We start from the raw sequence: 20829 nt of genomic DNA on the forward strand, positions 1-20829 counted from the left end.
CGATTATGAAAAATAATCACGATTATGTCCAAAAATCACGATTAGACGATTATGTAATAATTGTGACAGCCCTAGCTGCCATAGATTCCATCCCATGTGTAAGCCCTCTATACTGTTTGAATGATTTGCCTTTGAAAAGTTGTGCTTTGTAACATTGTCAATGCCATAGGCCTGGTTTAGCAGGAGACCTATGTTTTACCTATTGAACTGCTCACATCTGACTTCAGGGAGCTTTGCAGCTTAAGCATTCTTCTCAGTAATAAAAAAAAAAAAAAAACAAAGAAATGTTTCCCTACTTGTATATTCCTAAATGAACAGCGCACGTGTGCATGCCCAGCCCACTTCTGTCACGTGGAAGCATTGCAAGCATACCAGATGCTTTTTATGAATTCATTTCGTTAAGCGTCCCGCGAAGCTTGGCCAGTGAGCCAAGTGTGGGACATAAATACAGTACATGCATACAAACAGACAAAGCAAAATGTAGGAGTAGTTAGCACCGCTCAAAAAAGTTGAATATAGTTTTAATATAGAAACTGGTGGAGTTTGAAATCGGAATGAAATGTAGAAGAGGATTTAGCACTCTTAACCACTTTACGCCTGTTGTCTTTTGAGCATGCCATTATAGGCAAACATTTCCTGAAATGTCAAAGAATGTATTTCTGTTAAATTTTCATCATATTCAAAAATAGGATATAGGAGAGTGGGCTTTATTTTGATTGTCTTAAGTACCAGCTCGTATGCCTAACTTAAAGGCCTGTCCATACTGTCCCCGACCACCAAACCTTTCGTTGGAAAGATCTGGTTCAACTACAAAATGACGTCACCCGCATCTTCTGATTACCCCGAATTAGAGTTCGGAAAGCTACACGTCGAAAAGACTAAACTGTTCGGTGGTCGGGAGACAGTATGGACAGGCCTTTAAGTTGAGGCATAGGAGCTGGTACTTAAGATAATCAAAATACAGCTCTCAAGCTCAATGTCACAGATCACGTGAGCTTCTTATATTTCTGCTGTACGTCACGTGACATAATTTAGGGCTTAAAAAACCTTTTCCGTTTAGAAATGGGAAATCTGCAATAGTTAGCAGCAGGTAGAATTCTATTGATTTATATAATTGTGTGTGGGGGGGGGGTTCAAAGGGGTAGCAAATGAATGCCATCCAATTGAGTTTTATTCAATGTGAGAAGGAGCCGGACATTTGTTAAAATATTGCCAGGTTGGTTTGTTTTTTCATTAGCACCTAGGCTGCGTGTCACCCCTCCATCTCTTTAACCGTTTCCTGTCAGCCTACTGTACACCTATCAATAAAGGCAGAAAAAGGCCCACAAATAATATTTAGAAAACAGAAAGCGGCATTGGAAATTATTTTTCAGTGGCTCATATTACCATTTAAGAAGAAAATGTGACATCCCACAACGTCCAAAGCATCCAATGCCAAAGTCAGAACAGTCATGGAGAAACTGTGACAGCATCTGCGCAAGTCGGCATTGTTAGGCATGCATGGCAGCTCTCAAATTGTTTTGTGTGTGAGGTCAGATCACGGCGCTTGACCAGCTATATAAATCCTTGCAGTGTGCTCACTCATAGAGCTGCTGGCCTGTCTTTGTCTTATCTTCAAAAAGTGTTATATAGAGTTAATAAAATAGAGAAGAAAAGAGGGATCTGACAACAACACGGCTCACGATGGCATCATCTGACTCATACAAACTCAGCTGCTCTATCCCAGGGCATGGGATGGACGTTAGGGGGATTACAACAGCGATCCTGCCAGATGGAGCTTTTGTGTCCGTCTCCAGAGACCGGACCGGAAAGGTCTGGGTTCCCAAAGCAAGCCCGGAAAAAGGTTTCACGGAGGTGCTCTGCATGAATGGCCATTCACATTTCATTAGCTCTGTGTGTGTCATCGCACCCAGCGAGACATATCCCAGAGGGCTTATTGCCACAGGTGGACATGACCATAATATTTGCGTCTTCACGCTGGATAGCCCACAACCCCTCTACACCCTCAAAGGCCACACAAATGCAGTTTGCACTCTGACATCTGGGAAGCCTGGGACATTACTGAGTGGCTCTTGGGACACAACTGCGAAGGTCTGGCTCAATGAGAAGTGTGTGATGACATTGCAGGGTCATTCTGCAGGTGTGTGGGCGGTGACCTGTATTGTGCCTGAGCAAGACCTTCTGCTGTCCGGATCCGCAGATAGAACAATCAAGCTTTGGAAAGACGGCCGCTGTGAGAGGACCTTCACAGGCCATGAGGACTGCGTACGGGGACTAGCAGTGATCAGTGAAGTTCAGTTCTTCTCTTGTGCCAATGATGCCACTGTAAGGAGGTGGCTCATAACGGGAGAATGCATACAGGTCTATCAAGGCCACACCAACTACATCTACAGCATGGCCGTCTTCCCCAACAGCGAAGACTTTGTGAGCACAGGAGAGGATGGAACACTGAGGATATGGAGGGGTGGGGAATGCTCCCAGGTCATTCGCCTGCCTACTCAGTCAGTATGGTGTTGCTGTATCCTACCCAACGGTGACATATCTGTCGGTTCCAATGACGGTGTCATTCGCGTGTTTACAGAGGCCGAGGATCGCATGGCCAGCCTGCAAGACCTGCAGGCCTTCCAGGACGAGCTTTCCGCAACCGCAGAGCCTGTCAACCTGGGAAACTTCAAAGTGGAAGACCTGCCTGGCAGGGAACACCTCAATGAGCCTGGAAATCGCGACGGCCAGACACGTCTGATTAAAGACAATCAGAATGTGGAGGCGTACCAGTGGAGCGTCGCTGAGAATCGGTGGATAAAGCTTGGAGACGTGGTTGGAAGCCCAAACGCAAATGAGCAGACGTCCGGGAAGGTGATGTACGAGGGGAAGGAGTACGACTATATCTTCAACATTGAATTGAACGGGGGAACTGTGAAGCTCCCTTACAATTTGTCGGAAGACCCCTGGCTGACAGCACATAACTTTCTGCAGAAGAATGACCTCAGTGCTGGGTTGTTGGACCAAGTTGCCAAGTTCATCATAGAGAACACCAAAGGACATGTGCCAGAGCAGGCCCAGCCTGACAACGTTGACCCACTCACTGGGTCCGGTCGCTACATCCCGTCCTCATCTCAGCCTCCTTCAGCAGGCTCTGGTCTGGCCCAGACGTCAAAGAACATCTACTTCCCTAAGACGGATGTTGTGACCTTTGCACAAGCCAACACCACACAGATTCTCGCCAAGCTGAAGGAGCTGAACAGCAGAGCCCCACAGGAGCACAAGCTGTCTGAAGAGGTGCTGGGTTGCCTGGAGACGCTGCTTGTGTGTGTGGGGGCACCGAGCTCCGAGCAGCCCCCTACACTCCAGCAGATAAATCAGCTGTGGAAGGCCTCTCACTGGCCCGAGGACATTGTCTTTCCAGTCCTGGACATCCTGAGGCTGGCAGTGTGCCACCCGCAGATCAACGAGAACCTGTGTGGCGAGGCGCAGGGCGTGCAACTGTGCAACCACATGCTGAGCTTGATGAGACGGCAGGGCCAACCCGCCAACCAGATGCTAGCGCTGAGGACTCTGTGTAACTGCTTCAGTGGCAGGCACGGCCGAGAGCTTCTCATATCGCAGCGCAAGACCGTGCTGTTGGGTGCCGCTGAGCTGGCCTCCGTGTGCAATGAGAAAATCCACGTGGCCTTGGCAACTCTGCTGCTCAACTACGCAGGCTGCCTGCACGGCCAGGATGACCTGGATGCTAAGGCCCAGTGCCTGACCGTAGCCAGCACTGCCCTAGAGTCAGTGCAGGACAAGGAGGCTGTGTTCAGACTGCTGGTGGCCCTGGGAACAACTCTGGCCTCGGACCAGACGGCCAAGGACCTGGCCCGCACCCTGGGCGTCAACTCCCAGATTTCAAAGTACTTGTCAGTCTCAGAACCCCCTAAGTTGGGAGAGTGCTGCCAGCTGTTGTTAAAAGAACTTCAGTGATATGAGACGCACCGATCTTGGTACATAGACCTACTTACTACAAACAGTTCAGATACCTTTAATCCAAAATGGTTGTTTCTATTTTTACCGTTTTGCTCCACAGGTATCAATGGCAGCGTGACAGAGTATGTTTGTCTCACTTCATATGTCATAGATGACTGATGGCTTGTAATGTGAAGTCCTACATTTGAGCCATGCCGTTTCTGTGTGGACCCGGAGATCCAAAAAGATTTCAGAGGGATGAAAACGTTTTGGAATTATAATCCGAGTGCCTAGAACTTTTGGATGCTCTTTTTTTCTTTTCTTTCTTTTTTTCTTTAATTGACTGCTGAGAAGCAGGTTCGAAGAGCTTTACTGAGAATGGCAGCAGGTAAGTACAAAATAAAAGAAAAAATAAACAGATATCAGATTACAATTTGGAAGACTAGAATTTTAAACACTAGCAGATTAGATTTTGAATGTAAAACTACAAATAAAACAACGGCTTAACGGCTAAAACATGGGTGACTAAAGATAGGGAACACTTAGGCTATGCAGAATAATACTTTGTGTGTTAAGCACTTTGAACTTGCTTTGCCATGCCTATTCTATTCAAATTATGTTTTGTTGGCATCAGTGATATGTGTTGTCCCTTGCAAATGTGGATAAATACGTCCTTTAAAAATGTTTTATATAATATCTATCTAATCTAACTATTCATTTAAGCAATGTCTGTCTGTCCGCCGTATGTCGTCTGTCTGCATGCTGACATCACTGATACTAAACAGTGTCGTAGACTTGTAGTGTCGTGGGACGACAGGGCTTCAACCAGCCAAAGTTCTGACATGTCTCTCCCCTTCTCCGGTCCCTCCACTGGCTTCCGGTCGTGGCGCAAACACAATACAAAACACTGATGCTGGCCTAGTGGCCTTCAAAGCAGCCAAAGGTATGGCACCTCCATACCTCCAAATCAACCCCTACAACCCTATCCGTTAACTCAGATCAGTCAACACAGGGATGCTGACAGAACCCAGGACAAAAATGCACTGTCCTAGACAATTTTCCCTCCTGGCCCCCAAACTGTGGAATAAATTCCCTGTCGCACTTAGAACAACAGACTCCCTCCGTACGTAGCTTCTGCCGACCGTGACCTGAAGTCACCTCTTCAGACTCCTCCTAAGCCCATAGCACTCGCCTACCCTCAATGACCATACATGAAAGATAGATAGCATTTTTTGTTTTTTATAAAGTTTTTTTACTGATTGCTGAGTGATTGGTCTACCTACGTTATTTTTCTAGATTGATATACTATTGCTATGCATTTGATGTATTGGTGTAGGCCTATTACCTGCTTATTGTAAATCGCTCTGGATAAGAGCGTCTGCTAAGTGCCTAAATTGTAATTGTAGTGTCGTCACCATGATAACAGTCACATGCTGAAACAATGCCCAAATTTGGAGATGACTGACATCAGTTAGGAACACATTTGGAGATGACTGACATCACTGACTGACATCAGTTAGGAACACATTTGGAGATGACTGACATCACTGATACTAAACAGTGCCCAAATCTGATATAGGCCTGACTTATTACCCGCATGCTGAAACTGACCAAATTTGGAGATGAATGATATCACTGACTGACATCACGGAAGACCATAAATGGGCATAAACAGGTGAAACAGTCCCCAAATTTGGAGATGACTGACATCACTGATACGTCTTAAATCCTACTATCCTATAAGCCTCCTCGGTACACAACACAACCACGGGCAAGGACTAGTAGGCCTATAATACTAGAAAGGTGCAATTGGAAATTGGAAATTGCAAGTGTGGTGGCCAAATTGTCATTGCTAGCTTGACCCTAGCTAATCCTCAAGCCATTATCTCTATAGACTTACTCTATGATGGTGATGTAACCAAGAATGCTGCTTCCTGATTGGCTAAATGTATATCCAGAATATCAAGAAGTAAGCTGGGCTAGAACTATAGTGTGTTGCCTATAGCAAGCAACCACACTAATAATATTCATAATATGTTTTAATGATCTGCTCTCCAGCCCCCTCAGCCCATAATACTACCCATTATCTAAAATCAGAAACTATGGGTCGTAATAACACTGTTGGTAAGGGGAGCACAGCAAGTTGGGTGGTCAGTAGGATACTAGGGTCTCATCATGAGTATTCCTATCGCCAAAATAAAAGTCTGGGTTTCCGAGGCTACATCATGAGCAACCAGTGCACAACAAGTTTGTGGTTGTGGATATAAATCATGACATTTGCAATACTTCCAGAAGGGGGCGACATAATCATGAAAGATAATGAAATCCAGAGCCTTTCAGATGTGTTATTAACACACTATCCGAAGTGTCAGGGGTCTTCAACATTATTCAGGCCAGGGACCCCCAAACTGATGGGGAGATGGAGCAGGGACCCCCTATCTCGTAGGGTGGGGGTGGGGCTACAACATATTTGTATATGTTTCATATAATGTGTATAAACATACCATGTTATTGTGCATTCAATAGGCCTAGGCCTACTATGCTATTAAAAATAATTATAGGCTATTAATATATTCATGCTTTTATTAAACATGCATGTACAAGTGGCCGTACCACTGCCATAAATACCTTATTAACTGAGAATACATGTCAATAGTAGGCCTACTGTATCACTCTATCACTAACAATCTGTCAATTGCACAATAAACATGTAGGCTCTATATAAGCTCTATATAATGTAATATCTGAAAGTTGTGTTTTTTTTTTGCATGTGAGGTGAGCAACAAAAAGACAAATGACAAATGTGTTGTAGTTTATTTATTTTTTATGACAAACTGATTCGTGTCACCGGATGCAGTTAGGTGGTGGTACACTACACCGGAAGTTTGTGTTGTTGTCGTCGATCACGTCGTAGCAGCAGCAGCTTATTTATTTCTATTAGCTGGTGTATGTATGGTTTTTAACTAGCCTGTCATACACACGACGTGACATTAGTCGTCGTGTTGAATTAATTTAAATTGAGGCCACGCTTTTTGTCATTTAGGAGCCTTGTCATAGTTGTAGCTGCGCCCTGGACTGGGCTGAGTTAGGCGTTAGCTTAGCTTAGCATCAACTGAATGCTAGCTGGATAGCTAGCTAGCACTGTCTGAACAGATCACCCATCGGGAATTAAACAAAAGAGTGTGGTTTTAATCGGTTAATATAGATCTATAACGGTCTGTCGTCAACCATGGCAGTTGTCAACGAAGGCGCCCTGAAGAAGATGCTGAAGGTAACGGTCAACCAGTGGTGGAAGTAGTAGTAGTAGTAGTCAAATAGGACTTCACCACTTTTCAACCTATCTTCATATAATTGGTCCTCGACCTCACCGAATAATGTTCATGATAAAATAGCACTTTTTTACCTAGCTGCTATTTTTTACCCTACTCTGTCTGTGTCTCAGAGGAGGGCCAAGCTAATAGAAACTGCAGCTTTATATTGCTGAAAAGTTGCAATGTTATAATGGAAGCTATTGTTCTTGCAATGAATATTGGCTGAAAAGTGAAGTCTTCCTTTATGTAAAAGTATCAATTCTGCAATGGGGCTGAAGGTGGGAGCGTGAATGTTAACCACTATGCCTCTTCTACCATTCAATATCTAGAAAGTAAAGTTAACACGTCCATAAATAATATTATAATCACGGACCAAGCGTGCTTAGAAATGGTATTAAACAGAGAAATGGGCCTCTCTTTGCACTTGATACGCAGTGCTGTTAGTCCAGTGTAAAGTTCTAACATCATAACTGTATTTCATCTTTTGGTAGCAATACAAATACAGAGATCTGACTGTTCGTGAGATAACAAACGTCATCACCAATTACAAGGACCTGAAGCCTGTCATGGATGCATATGGTAAATCTATCCTACATACTACATTTATGCCGCAGGCATGGTTATGTTCTGTTTTCAGGTTTTAACGCAATGTATTATTTTTACTGTATGTGTGTGTTCTGCTTGTGATGGGACATTTAAATGATGTCTTTCAGTGTTCAATGATGGTTCCACAAGAGACCTGATGAGTCTGACCGGAACAGTCCCAGTGAGCTACAGAGGTATGATAAAAAAAATCATTAGTTATTCAATCTAGACCTTTTCATACAGTATATCAGTTTTAACAATTAGACGTGTTTGATCCCATGCGGGACATTTTCAGCCTCACCCAGCTGATTGCTGCCCAAGTGGTCAGATTTGTGGGCAGATGGGGGAGCAGTTAGGGTTTAAGTAAAGTGTCTTGTACAGGGACACCTCGCCACATTGCCGGGCCGGGAATCAAACCTGGGACTTTTTGAGCGGTGGTCACAACGTCTCCTAAGTAACTTTGTCCTTGTGTTACTATGTATGTAGGGCTGTCACGATTATGACATTTTACATGACGATTAATTGTCACTCAAATAATTGCGATTAACGATTTAATTGTGTTTTTGTCGTTGACAATTACATTTATGTTTGGCTTTTAGGCTTTGAAATTGCACAAGGTAGATATGATACATAACCTAAATATACAAAGAAATTACTGACATATTTGACAACTTTATACTTAAAAAAGAACATTGATAGTGGAAATAGCCGATCTACTATTTCCACTATTTTTTACTTTAAAACCTATATAAGAACATTTGTCAACATGGACACGATTATGACGATTATGAAAAATAATCACGATTATGTCAAATAATTGCGATTAGACGATCATGTAATAATTGTGACAGCCCTATATGTATGTAGTCTGAGCTGCAATACCGCTCGCTGGTGACCAGTGGCTGGCCTGGGTTTGAGCAGGCCAGGCACACACACACAGTCACACACAGATTAGTTAGGAAACGTAACTTCTAAATGAACTGCTCACATCCACCACTCACTTCAAACGTGGGTTTGATTTCTTCTTTCCCAGGCAAGCTCTCTACCCCTTCATCTACGTTCGCCCTCAGTTATTAAAGTTAATATACAGATGGGTCGCCCGCTGGCCTACCGGTCCAAGCACATACCACTCAGTGTAGCCTGACAGTGTGTTGCTGGTTCGATTCCCGATCCCAACCAACTATGCTGCGTGTCACTCCCCATCTCTCTCCCCATTTCCTGTCAGTCTATTAATAAAGGCCCAAAAGTTAATATACAGATACTTAATCATGTACGTCCTCAAACCACAGCCGGGCTGGGAGGTCGATCTTTGTCGCTGCATTAGCGACGTGCTGGGTTGGCACCTCACCTGTTAGCTGAGGGTGTGGAACGGGGGGAGTATCCACCCCTACCTAGTACCTGGTAACCCTGTTCTGTTTAAATGCTATAGCAGTGGCAAGTTAAAGAATGTGTGGGGAGGATTAATTGCACTAATGACTAAATTGAGAGGAAAAAGGAGTACAGATTGTTGAGTACTTTTTTTCCTCAAAGAATTTAAACGTATTCTTCTCCAATAGGTAATGTGTACAATATCCCGGTGTGTCTTTGGCTGCTGGATACATACCCCTACAACCCGCCTATCTGTTTTGTAAAGCCTACAAGTGCCATGATGATAAAAACTGGCAAGCACATCGATGCCAACGGCAAGATCTACCTGCCTTACTTACATGAGTGGAAACACGTAAGTCTTATGCTCATACTCATTTGTGTTCAAAGTTTGTATTCTCCATAGTGCATGGTTTACCCGGCCAAAAATAACTGAACTACGTGTCATATCTTAGTGTGTTGTTAGCTTGTAGATCAGTTCAGTTTTGGCAATTGACACTGTGTGATGTCTGTAGTTTAACTGTTACGGTTGACTTCTCTTTTGTAGACTGTTCATTAGATGATGTATGTTGACAGTATGTGGAATTTCTTAACCTCAATGAAGGGGATAAATGCTTTATGTCATGTCCGATCAATCACTTAAACACGGCTACAAAAAAAAACTGCTGTCATGGTCGATATAATTAGCCAGTAGCTATGCCCCTCCCAAAAAGCTTTTGTCCAATGCTAGCTTAGAATAACTTCCTGCTTGCCAAGGTTTGCCTTGGCAACAGCCTTGGCAAGCTGCCGGTTGCTAAGCTAGCATAATTGGACAAAAGCTTTTAGGGGAGGGGCATAGCTACTGGCTAATTGCTTCTATACAACCTTTTAATTTGGTAGTGGAGGGCTATTTTAAAATGGTATTGTTTTGGGGCGCCCGCTGGCCTAGTGGTCAAGGCCCATACCACATACTAGGCTATGATGCCTGCTGGTGTCGCCGGTTCGATTCCCGATCCGGACGACCTTTGCCACATGTCATTCCCTATCTCTCTCCCCATTTCCTGTCAGTCTACTCTCCTATCAAATAAAGGCATAAAAAAGCCCAAAAAACTAATCTTAAAAAAATAAAATGGTATTGTTTTATTTATGGAACATGTGCGTTGTGTACTGTATGTGTTATAACAGCCAGTATCAGATCTGTATGGTCTGATCCAAGTGATGATCGTGGTGTTTGGTGAGGAGCCTCCTGTCTTCTCTCGGCCCACAGCTCAAGCCCCATACCAAGCCTTCCAGGCAGCAGGACCCCCTACACGTGAGTGACAGCTTTCTGTTAAAGTCTGACATGCACAGCTCAAACATCTCAACACATTGGGCCTCATTCACGAAACTCTAAAAAAATTAGACTATTTTAGTGTAGCCCTGCTTTTGAGTAAAGAAGACCAACCAATGTGAGATTCATAAAAGTGTTTTTACATTTCATTTTTTGGGGGGGTTCAAACTTTGGGCACTTGGTTTGAGGTTTGATTGGCACACTATTATTTTGCATTTTCATGTATGTTCTATGGCACATAACATGTAAATGCCTCAGGGCAGTCATGTTTGTACCTAAAGAACAAATTCAGCAGAATGAGATAGCACAAGTGTTTTATGATGGAATAGAACAGTGTGCTTGTGTAATTTGAGTCTGACATGATGCAGAAATATGACCCATAACAAATTCCCACTACTTTATTTGGTTTGTTTGAATCACAGCTTTGTCTAGCCGTAAGCTTTATCAATACCACATTATGTGAGAGTTAAAACAAAACCTTTTGGATCAAACATACTGTCCCTTTAACACACAAAGCTCTATATTTGAGAAGAGATCTACCAGGTTGTCCAGTTCTACAGTGCATATCCACAGAAATATAGTGCCTATAGGCTTATCATAGTCTTGGTATTACATTTGACTGTTGTAATAATTAACTTACACTGTTGGAAATGATATCACCAATGTATGTGGTCATTTCCAGAATCAATGTCATTGCAGTCATGTTCAGTTACAGGCTACATTTTTAGGTCAAGTAGGATTAAGTCACACATGAATCTGAATCTAAGGTAGTGGTTCTCAAACTTTTTTCATGTCAAGGACCCCCAAATTGACACTTTTAGACCCCCATTTGCTTTTGTTTTATGGCTCTAGCAGTGATTCCCAACCATTTTAATTTTAAGGATCCCCAGTTTGACATGCATTAGGCTACGGACGCCCATGTAATGGTATTTCTATCTCTGAGACCCCAATTTATATAGTAAAATCAATGTTAATTTAACTCTTGAGAGTGTACAAATGGAACCAAATGGACCCATTTGTACCCTGAGTTACATATCCAATAAGGGTCCATTTGGTTCCTAACTATCATTTAGCTGGGGATCCCCTGGAACTCCCTCAAGGACCCCTGGGGGTCCCCGGACCCCACTTTGAGAACCAATGCTATAAGGGTTCAGCTCTAGCATTTGTACATCTTACCCATATTATGCATTTACACCTGTCAGCTCCAGATGGTGCTCACACACCATTTTACAGCCCCAAACACCAATGTGAAAGGAAAAGCTTGTATGTATGTATTAGGGTTTTAACGAATAGTTTTTTTTTTAGTATTCAAATTTTTCGACCTCAAAGTATTCGAATAGTCGAATATTCGACAGGACTGGCCAAACTGTCAAATATTATGTAAGCAATAGGCGAACATTGTGAAAATATCCAATCTACAGGCTCACAACGCCTCACGTTGCGAGGCATTGTGAGCATGTAGATCTGCTATTTTCACAATATTTATCTGCGTCACATTAAATGTAATACCTACAATTCCAAGTGCTTGTCAGGGTTCTTATGACTTCCTATCTAGCCAAGCTTTATAAACCATGAAAAAAACATTTTTTTTTTAAAGACAAAACAATAAAAAAAAATATTCGACTTTGGTGAACAACGTTGAATAGTGACTTTGATATTCGAATATTTGGTGAATGCCCTAGTATGTATACAGTATGTATACATACAGTATGGCCTAAGTACCTGTGTGCTATATATAATGAGTGTATGTAACTCTGCTCTCTCAGCCTCCTACATGCCTGGGATACCTGCAGTCTCACCCTATGGACCAAATCCAAGCCCTGGGTAAGATAGATGTTGCATACTATCACACTGCCCCTATAATGTCCACCAACCCTATTCTAGCATGTCTTTAGAATGGGTGGGTTGCAGCTACTGTATATGCTGATTATGTAATATCCTATCATATATCATTGCAGTGGTTACCCCGGATACCAGTACCCTGGGGGGAACAACTATCCAGCCAACGCGGGCCATGCACAGTACCCTACTCAGACCCCCGTGTCCACAGTGGGTAATCTGGGTATGTAACACGACTCAAAGCCTTCTGGATATTGTAGTTCTCCACCTCCTCTGTAGGAATACCATACTCACTCTGCACTCTAATAAAGTGTGACAACATATGAATCCCATCAACTGACAAAAAAAAGAGAACAACTCTGTGCACTCTACAATAACCTCACCTGATTTTTCACGTAAAAATGTACAGGTGTAAACACAAGCCAAAAGACGGCAAAGAAATCTACCATACTTCTGTGTCCAGGTGCAGGACAAACAGAAGAAAATAAAACAATGTCCGGTTTGATGCTTCACTTGTTATTGGTCTTTAGGTCTAATCGTTCTTCAGGAATACAGGCTATTGAAAACATTGATCTGATCAAAACATTGAATGCATTAATCAGTCATCTAACCAGTGTGTAAACACAAGCGACCCATAAATTGCAGTTACTGTAAAAAAAAAAAAAAGAATCACTCACTCACTCAATAAGATAAAGGCTGAGTACCTCAGTTTCTTTTGCAAATGAAAGACATGGCACAAAAAACCATGTCACGCTGATAGTACCAGTGTAATTTGAGCGTGTAAGACTGACATGGTGACACGGCTCAGGGCCTGTTCAGTAGCCTGATGGCCTGGCTGTTGTTTGGGCTCTCTAATCTATCTTTTATACATGGTCATCATATTTTGCATACTGTGGAAAGCAAGAATATAGTTTTAGTAGGCCTATTTGTTATCTTGTCCACCTTCCTGTGGCATTTAGTCAGCAGCCCTGACTTCTGACCTTTGACCTTCTAGCTGGGTCTCTTGCCACTCTGTGACTTGAATGGAGCGCGGGCTTGGCTTTAAAAGGTCACCAGTGTAACCAGAGTGGGGAGCATTAAAGGCCAAAGGGATGATGGACCTAAAGGGAAAGTGCCTATCCATCCACACACACACACACACACACACACACACACACACACACAGAGAGAGTACTATATTTAGGAAGGGAACGGTAAACTCCCACCAGAAAAGATTTTCGATCAGCCGGGTCCGAGTCTAGCTGAGTGAATGTGAAGCTGGTCAAGGTTAAACCCTCTATACTTTGTAAAACGGACCTGAGTTGGCTCTGTACTCGGTGCACTCTTTTCCCCCCCTTTACACCAAATCTCTTGGCATAACTATAAGCTCACAGCTTGTGAGCTTGTAGTTATTTTTAGCGAGTTCCCCCCCAGAATAGGGGGCTCTAGAGTTCAAGTGGTTAAGGGATGTTGGATGCTTACCACTGAGTGATACGTTGTCCTGTAGACTCTTGTGTAGTAATGACTGACATATACACTGCTGACTCCAGACTGTACAGAGGGTGGCCTTGACTATCTTCCCATCCCCCTTGCTCTACCATCTGAGTTAGTCTCTCAAGCCAGACTGCCTCTTATACAATCTTTGAATGCTACATAGGGTCTGTAACTAACTTACAGTTGAGAACAGGATGATGTTATCTGCCCTTAAGACCGGAAGGGTATTACATTAGCAAGGAGTTTATGAAATGTATTTTAAAATATATTTTTGAATTTCCATTTCTGTTCAGCAACTAGCTAGGCTCCCACAAACTTAGTTTCCAGTAGAAGTTATATATGCAACTACGCAGGCAGTGTAGAAATTACTTGGCATCTCCTTTATTTTCTACTCCTGTCAGAGCTTCTGAAGCCAACACATCTGTCTTAAGAGACTAGTACATCACAGTCAATTAAAAAGAAATTTGATTACATAAAGTAGCTTAATAACTGGCACACAACTAACATGTTAGTGTAGACACATAACACATAATTCCGGTAATGTCTATATTTATGATATAAAAAATATCTGAAAACACCTTTAGTGATTTTCCTAGATCAAATTTCTAAATATCTCTCCACATAACCAGCATTAGATTGGATGATAGAATGGTTGGACCATTCGCTGGGGCTCTGTGACGCCATGCCTCGCAAAAATTAAGCAAATGATATGACCACAATATGATATTATTACATGGTATTTCTTTGTCCTAATGTCCCAGCACTAGACTCATGTCCTCTTCCCTTTTCCCTTTGACTGCTCCGTCAGGCCAAAGCAGAGACGGCACAATTGGCGAGGACACCATCCGCGCGTCTCTGATCTCGGCCGTGAGCGACAAGCTCCGCTGGAGGATGAAGGAAGAGATGGACAGAGCTCAGGCTGAGCTGGACGCCCTGAAGAGGACAGAGGAGGACCTGAAGAAAGGACACCAGAAACTAGAGGAGATGATCTCACGACTGGATCAGGAAGTGGTAAGATGGACATCTTCTAGACGGCTAGACTCCTGCAGGGCCATGCCATACAAATGTCATTATATGACTATCTTTTAAGTTGTTCGAAATAGAGCATTGAAGAGAAATAATACTTATTTTTAATAAATCCTGGAAACATTTTTGTTTTATTTTATCAATCATGCAAACAATAGGACAGGAGCACCCACCAACAGTGAAGAGGTGCCGACCACGGGAGATACACTTGTTGAAAAGAAAGGAGGTCGCACAGCTCGTAGCTACGAGCCAATAAACGTTTTATTTTTTATTTACCAACGTTTGGACATTCTTCAGGGTCTCCATACCCTGAAGAAGTTTTGAAACGTTGCATCGTGACTACGAGCTGTGCGACCTCGTTTCTTTTCAACAATTTGATCAATCATGAAAATAATGTTAGATTCCCTGCTCACGTTTCTCACCGCATTTTGCAAAGCCAAAGTGCCTCAAAAGTAAGCGTTAACCACATTAACCCTATTTGGGGCAAATTTCTTTCTAAATATTTTGGGAAAAGATGTGGAGGGGAGGGGGAGCTAAAATAACAGACCTACACAAGTGATATTGTAGATTGGCTATAATAAAATAGTCTTTTTAACTATGGCCTTCCCTGCCAATCGTCTTTTTATCGTCTTTTTAAAAAAAAAGTTTTTTGGACCTCCAACAATGTACTAGGCATGATCGCGATCGCGAAATTGCATGCTTAACCCCCATACCAACCCCATCTTTCAAACATGGCAGCCATGTTTGTTTACATTTGAAGAAAACATAAGGGCTGTTGTCTCCTGAATGCCTGAACGGATTTCCAAGCGGATTTTTTATTTTGAAAGCTGTGAAAAGCGTGCACATGCATAGTGCATGATCTGTGCACGAATTTGTGCACCAGCGTGCACACTATTTTTTTAACCCTTTGGTGGCGAAACGGCAATATAAGAGGTCCCACTTTACATACGGCACCGACTGAGTTAAGCTATTCCTGATATGAAATAAAATAACGAGGCTTAATTAAGTGTTAAAGAAATGCTGCTGCGTCCTGCACAGACTGACGTGGACAGGAACATTGAGCTGCTGAAGAGGAAGGACGAGGAGCTGAGCGAGGCGCTGGAGAAGATGGAGAACCAGTCGGAGAACAACGACATCGACGACGTCATCGTGCCCACAGCGCCGCTCTACAAACAGATCCTCAACCTGTATGCGGAGGAGAACGCCATCGAGGACACCATCTTCTACCTGGGAGAGGCCCTCCGCAGGGGGGTCATAGACCTGGACGTCTTCCTCAAGGTAAACATACTGTATAGGATGGGACCATATGAAGATTTCATATCACGGTTATTGTGACACAAGAAATCGATAATCAAATTCCATTATCCTGGGGTGGAACATTTGATGGGGAGGGGGGAAAAAATATGTATATTATAGTATGTATATTATAAATACGTAAGGGTTTCGGGTGCATATTTTGTACCGGTAATTATTACACTTAGTGTTTTTATGCATTGGTTAACCACATTAACCCTGGCATCCCTATTTTGCCAAAGTAGAATTGTACACCGTACAATACAATCAATCAATATAATACAATTCAAATTAAATATGTACAATTTAAAGTGGTGGAACAGTTTTCATGTATGGAGATTACTCGATAGTGCAAGGATCTATGCACCATGATCGGTGTCACACTGTGGAGTCTTTTTTAGGGTTTAAGTGGTTAAAATGTGTTAGTCGGCACATGTACTAACATTAGCCCAGTAGACTGGGAAACAACTATAATGAAAATTGTTTGTTTAAATGTGAAATGCCAAAAGTTAGTCGTTGTGCACAAACCTATTGTTTACCCTTCCTCGTCATCCTGGCTCATGTCTACACCTTTAAATACAGCATACTCTATTACTATTTGTAAAACGATCAAAGTGTCTGTATTGAATGTATTACGAGGGTCAAATCTTGTTCTTCTTGAGTGTGAGAGCTTCTTTCTTCAAGTGGGTCCGAGGCGACTCGTTCTGAAACGTGGTTTGAATCAACTTTGACTTTGCTTGTCACATCACAAGTTTACACAGATAGAATATTTTTGTTGTACAAGCTACCCACAAACTGACCAGCTCATTGGCCTTGTGGTTGCCTTGAGACTGGGAGGTCGGGGTTCAATCCCCAGCCAAGTCATCCCAGAGACTATAAAAACAAATGTCCCTCTGACATACTAGTGTGATGTCCAAGGGGTGTACATGAACTCACGCTACAGAAACAGGAGATAGGCTCCTGACCTACAGTATGTGCCACATGTCTTGGGAACATTTGGTTCTCTGGGCTACTTATACCCACAAACTACAATGACATAATAAAATAATATATAAAAAGAAAAAATAGAACTATAAAAATGTAAAACTATCGAATATAAACAAAGTATTTTCTCAAAGTGTGTACCTTGGTCACTTGTGCAAGTAAAGAATATCAGGTACGTAGCAGCAGATATCAAGTCAGGAAAATAAAGCCAGAGTGCCTCAGTCTATTGTGGAAGTAGAAGACCTCACATAGCAGCAGATATCACCTGTATAAAATGTGTATGAATGGAGTCTATTCAGTCATACATACGGTACATAAAGTGATAAAGTGATGGGAGCATGCAAGACTAACATGGCAACAGGCCCCTGTTCAACAGCCTGACTGTACTTTTCTGACATGCATTTCTACCATGAAGACGCAGTATGAGTGGCCTTTTTCCCAGCAGTGTCACGCCTCGTGTTTCTTTTGGCGGAGCAACCTGGACACCTCAAGTTGAAACTTGTTGAAATTTCTGAGCCGAGTGCAGCATAATGCAATTACTCTGGGTATTCATATTATTGATTATCATATGCTCAAATTGGCTACAATTATGAAAGACAATAGAAATAACTACTACGCTATATTATCAGTCTCTCTTAGCTTGCACCATTTCACCATCATCAAACATAATGCCCCCTGGCCTACTGGTCCGGGCGCATACCACTTACTAGGCATTGCCACATAGGCATGGATGCCTGGCGGCGTCACCGGTTCGATTCCCGATCCGGACGACCTTTGCCGCATGTCACTCCCTGTCTCTCCCCCCATTTCCTGTCAGTCTACTGTGCTATCAATAAAAAAAAAAAAAAAGAAAAAAAAAAAAAAAATCACTCGGGTTATGCAGTTTGTAACCATGTGGCCTGTATGGTTGAGATGGGCAACATCCCTTAGAATGAACAAAGTTGTGGCACTCATGATGGGGTAAAGACATCTTCCACGGCAGTGTGAAGGGTATAACATCTGCAGCTGTCACTATGACATGCATTGAGAGTGGCTGACCTGTCCTGATAATAAGAAGTTAAGAACAATAATGATAACTGCTGCATTTCACTTTTTCACGCAAATATCATTAAGAGCATTATCTGCATCAAGTTAGTGTAACCACACGTGACTGCTTTTGTGTTGTTACCTTGTTCGGTCAATATCAAGTAATGTTAACGCACGTTTTGTTGAGGGCAAATTTTCATTTTCAGGATGAGTGAGTGATGCAAGGCAGTGACGAGTATTACTGAGAGCCTGCATTTAGTTTTCTTTTTTATCCGCTATCTGATTTACCGAAATTTGGCACAGGTTGATCTAATGTGAAGAGGTACTCTGTAGTACCTACTTAATTTTGTCAGTACCCATAAAAGTAAGAGTTCATTACCCAACCCCACTCCAGTTATCCTCGAGTGTTTTCACCATTACTTTTTTCTTTTTTATAATTTTTATCCCACGGTTTTTGCAACCCATTTTCTCACCCAGTGCCAACTACCTAACCTGTAGTCCTGGCCCCCTCGTTTTCACCATTACTGACTCTTGTCTTGTCTTCTCGCCGCAGCATGTTCGTCTCCTGTCCCGGAAGCAGTTCCAGCTCCGTGCTCTCATGCAGAAAGCCCGCAAGACCGCCGGCCTCAGCGACCTCTACTGACGCACACCAACCCCCTGGAACAACATGCACACCTCTGTCTCTGTCGTGCACATCCTCTCTCTGTCGATTAATCCCTTCCCTGATCCTACTTCACACTTCCTATCCACCCTCCAGCCCCTGAACTCTTGACACTTGGCCAAAGCCTGACCCAAAAACCAACCACCTGAAAACACCTGTTGAGGACCCTTTGAGCAGGGAGAGGAGTTCAACCATGGGATTGAATGCCATATGAGTTAACGGGTTAACCACTTTAACCCTGGCGTATCTATTTTCGTCGAACATTTTCAAAAATGTTCAACATCTTCAAAAAATAGCCACAATGTTTGCATTGTGGTCAAAACTCTCTGGTCGCATCACGACACAAGCTTGTAGATCAGCTATTTTCGCTGTTTGTTGTGTGACAAATTGTATCGGGTTGCTTTAAGTGGTTTAACCCAGAACGGGTACACATTATTGTGTATCATTATTTTATGCTTTAACTATTGAAAAATAGCAGATATACAAACTTGCAGCGCGGCACCGAGTGCCGCGCTGCCAGCTTGTATATCTGCTATTTTTGAAAAATCGTGTCCCAAGTGTCTTTTGAATCCTTCTAAGGTTTTTTGAAAAACCTATGTCAGCAATCTGGCTAGCCATCGTCAAAGAAAAGGTCCTTTTCACTTAACTGGATCTCAGTTAGTCTGTTCTTGAGAAACTACTATGTCAGTGGTTCTCAAACTTTTTCATGTAAAGGACCACCAAAATGATATGTATTAGGCCACGGACCCCCATCTCAAAATATTTAGTTCCAGGGACTCCCCAGAAGTAACATTTGAGTTGCAAACGTTCGCTTTAAAAATACATATATTCAAATATTTGCACACATTTTCATGACTTTTTCAAAAATTGCAGATCTACAAGCTCGCAGCGTGGCACTCGGTGCAAGCCCTCAGAACCCTGGGGGCGCCCTGAAACCAAATGGACATGGCCGTTTTGAGGTACTGCAGTTGGGGCCACTAACCACATGAACGCGCATAGGCTTCTTTGTATTGATGCGCGTTCATACCGGAAGAGCTCGTTCATGAATTTGAGCCCCAGCGCGTCCATGAACAAAAACTATGACGAAAAATTCGTCACAGTGGCCCCACTACGTCACGGTTTTACTACGCGGAAGGAGGGGTGAAAACGCCTCATGCGCTGGGTGAGCAACTCAATGCAAGCGGACGGGCGGGGATGTCTGGTGTCCTCTCTATTCTTATTATAACTATGACTCGGTGCCGCACTGTGAGCTTGTATATCTGCTATTTTTCACTGGTTAAAGCATTCAATAATTCTAGGCCTAAATGGGTTAAGTAGCCATAGCATCCTGGATCCGATTTCAAGCAGATGTACACAACCATGGCTCCCATCATGCCTTTGCGTTATTCATGCTTCTCTGTACTTGACATACTTGATTCAAGGTTATTGCGAAGGAAATCCCTATGTTAATATTTTTATTTCTGTTTCTTATATTTCTGTATTGTTACCAAACTCTTGGGAGTGGGAGTTCTTCGGAAAATATAACCGTTGTGAATAAGGATCGGAGGGTACAACAGATAAATGACTATTGTACTAATCATAATAAGTTAACTTATGTCAAGTTTCCTTTAAATTAGCTTTTTACTAAATGCACTTTGAATTGTATGATAGTACATCTACTGTTTTTGTTAGTTTCCAGTTCAACCATAGACACCCTGTTCTTTTATATCTGTAGATTTATGTAAATCAGTACAATTAAAAGATATTTGATTTGATGTAAAGGTTTTTGTTTTTATTCTACATAGTCTACATAGTACAAATATGTAGGTTGTATTTTGAACAACTATATAGGTTTTTCTTACCATGCCAGAGCAGTTCAGGTAAGCTGCCATTCGGGAAAAGAATTGCTGAATGGACTGACATTTGTTGGTGATTAGCTAAAGGTGCTGAACCACACCCATCCGGCAAAATAAACTGTACTAAGTCATATCGTCGGTAGGAAACCATGTATGTCCAAAACCGTTTGTTTTGTATTT

At 42.5% G+C, this 20829-nt stretch overlaps 2 protein-coding genes across 2 annotated transcripts; both read left to right on the top strand.

The window, feature by feature from the left end:
- Positions 1–1683: 1683 nt before the first annotated feature.
- Positions 1684–3960, top strand: LOC308293981 (phospholipase A-2-activating protein-like; the record flags this gene model as incomplete). The annotated part of the gene is made up of 1 exon (XM_080736668.1): positions 1684–3960. One exon carries the CDS (start codon positions 1684–1686, stop codon positions 3958–3960), a length of 2277 nt encoding a protein of 758 aa, XP_080592794.1.
- Positions 3961–6832: 2872 nt separating this feature from the next.
- tsg101a (tumor susceptibility 101a) lies at positions 6833–20556 on the top strand. Its single transcript, XM_080736796.1, has 10 exons — positions 6833–7213; positions 7745–7832; positions 7967–8032; positions 9395–9558; positions 10368–10494; positions 12279–12336; positions 12471–12574; positions 14633–14835; positions 15889–16128; positions 18707–20556. Exons 1-10 carry the CDS (start codon positions 7172–7174, stop codon positions 18794–18796), a joined length of 1182 nt encoding a protein of 393 aa, XP_080592922.1. The 5' UTR covers positions 6833–7171; the 3' UTR covers positions 18797–20556.
- Positions 20557–20829: the final 273 nt, after the last annotated feature.

Source organism: Nannobrachium achirus, assembly GCF_963921795.1.
Source record: "Nannobrachium achirus genome assembly, chromosome: 11".
NCBI classification, from domain to species: Eukaryota; Metazoa; Chordata; class Actinopteri; order Myctophiformes; family Myctophidae; genus Nannobrachium; species Nannobrachium achirus.

Coding starts and splice junctions, on each gene's coding strand:
- tsg101a (XM_080736796.1), top strand. CDS start 7,172: ATGGCAGTTGTCAACGAAGGCGCCCTGAAGAAGATGCTGAAG. Junction 7,833..7,966: donor GCCTGTCATGGATGCATATG/GTAAATCTATCC, acceptor GATGTCTTTCAG/TGTTCAATGATGGTTCCACA. Junction 8,033..9,394: donor AGTCCCAGTGAGCTACAGAG/GTATGATAAAAA, acceptor CTTCTCCAATAG/GTAATGTGTACAATATCCCG.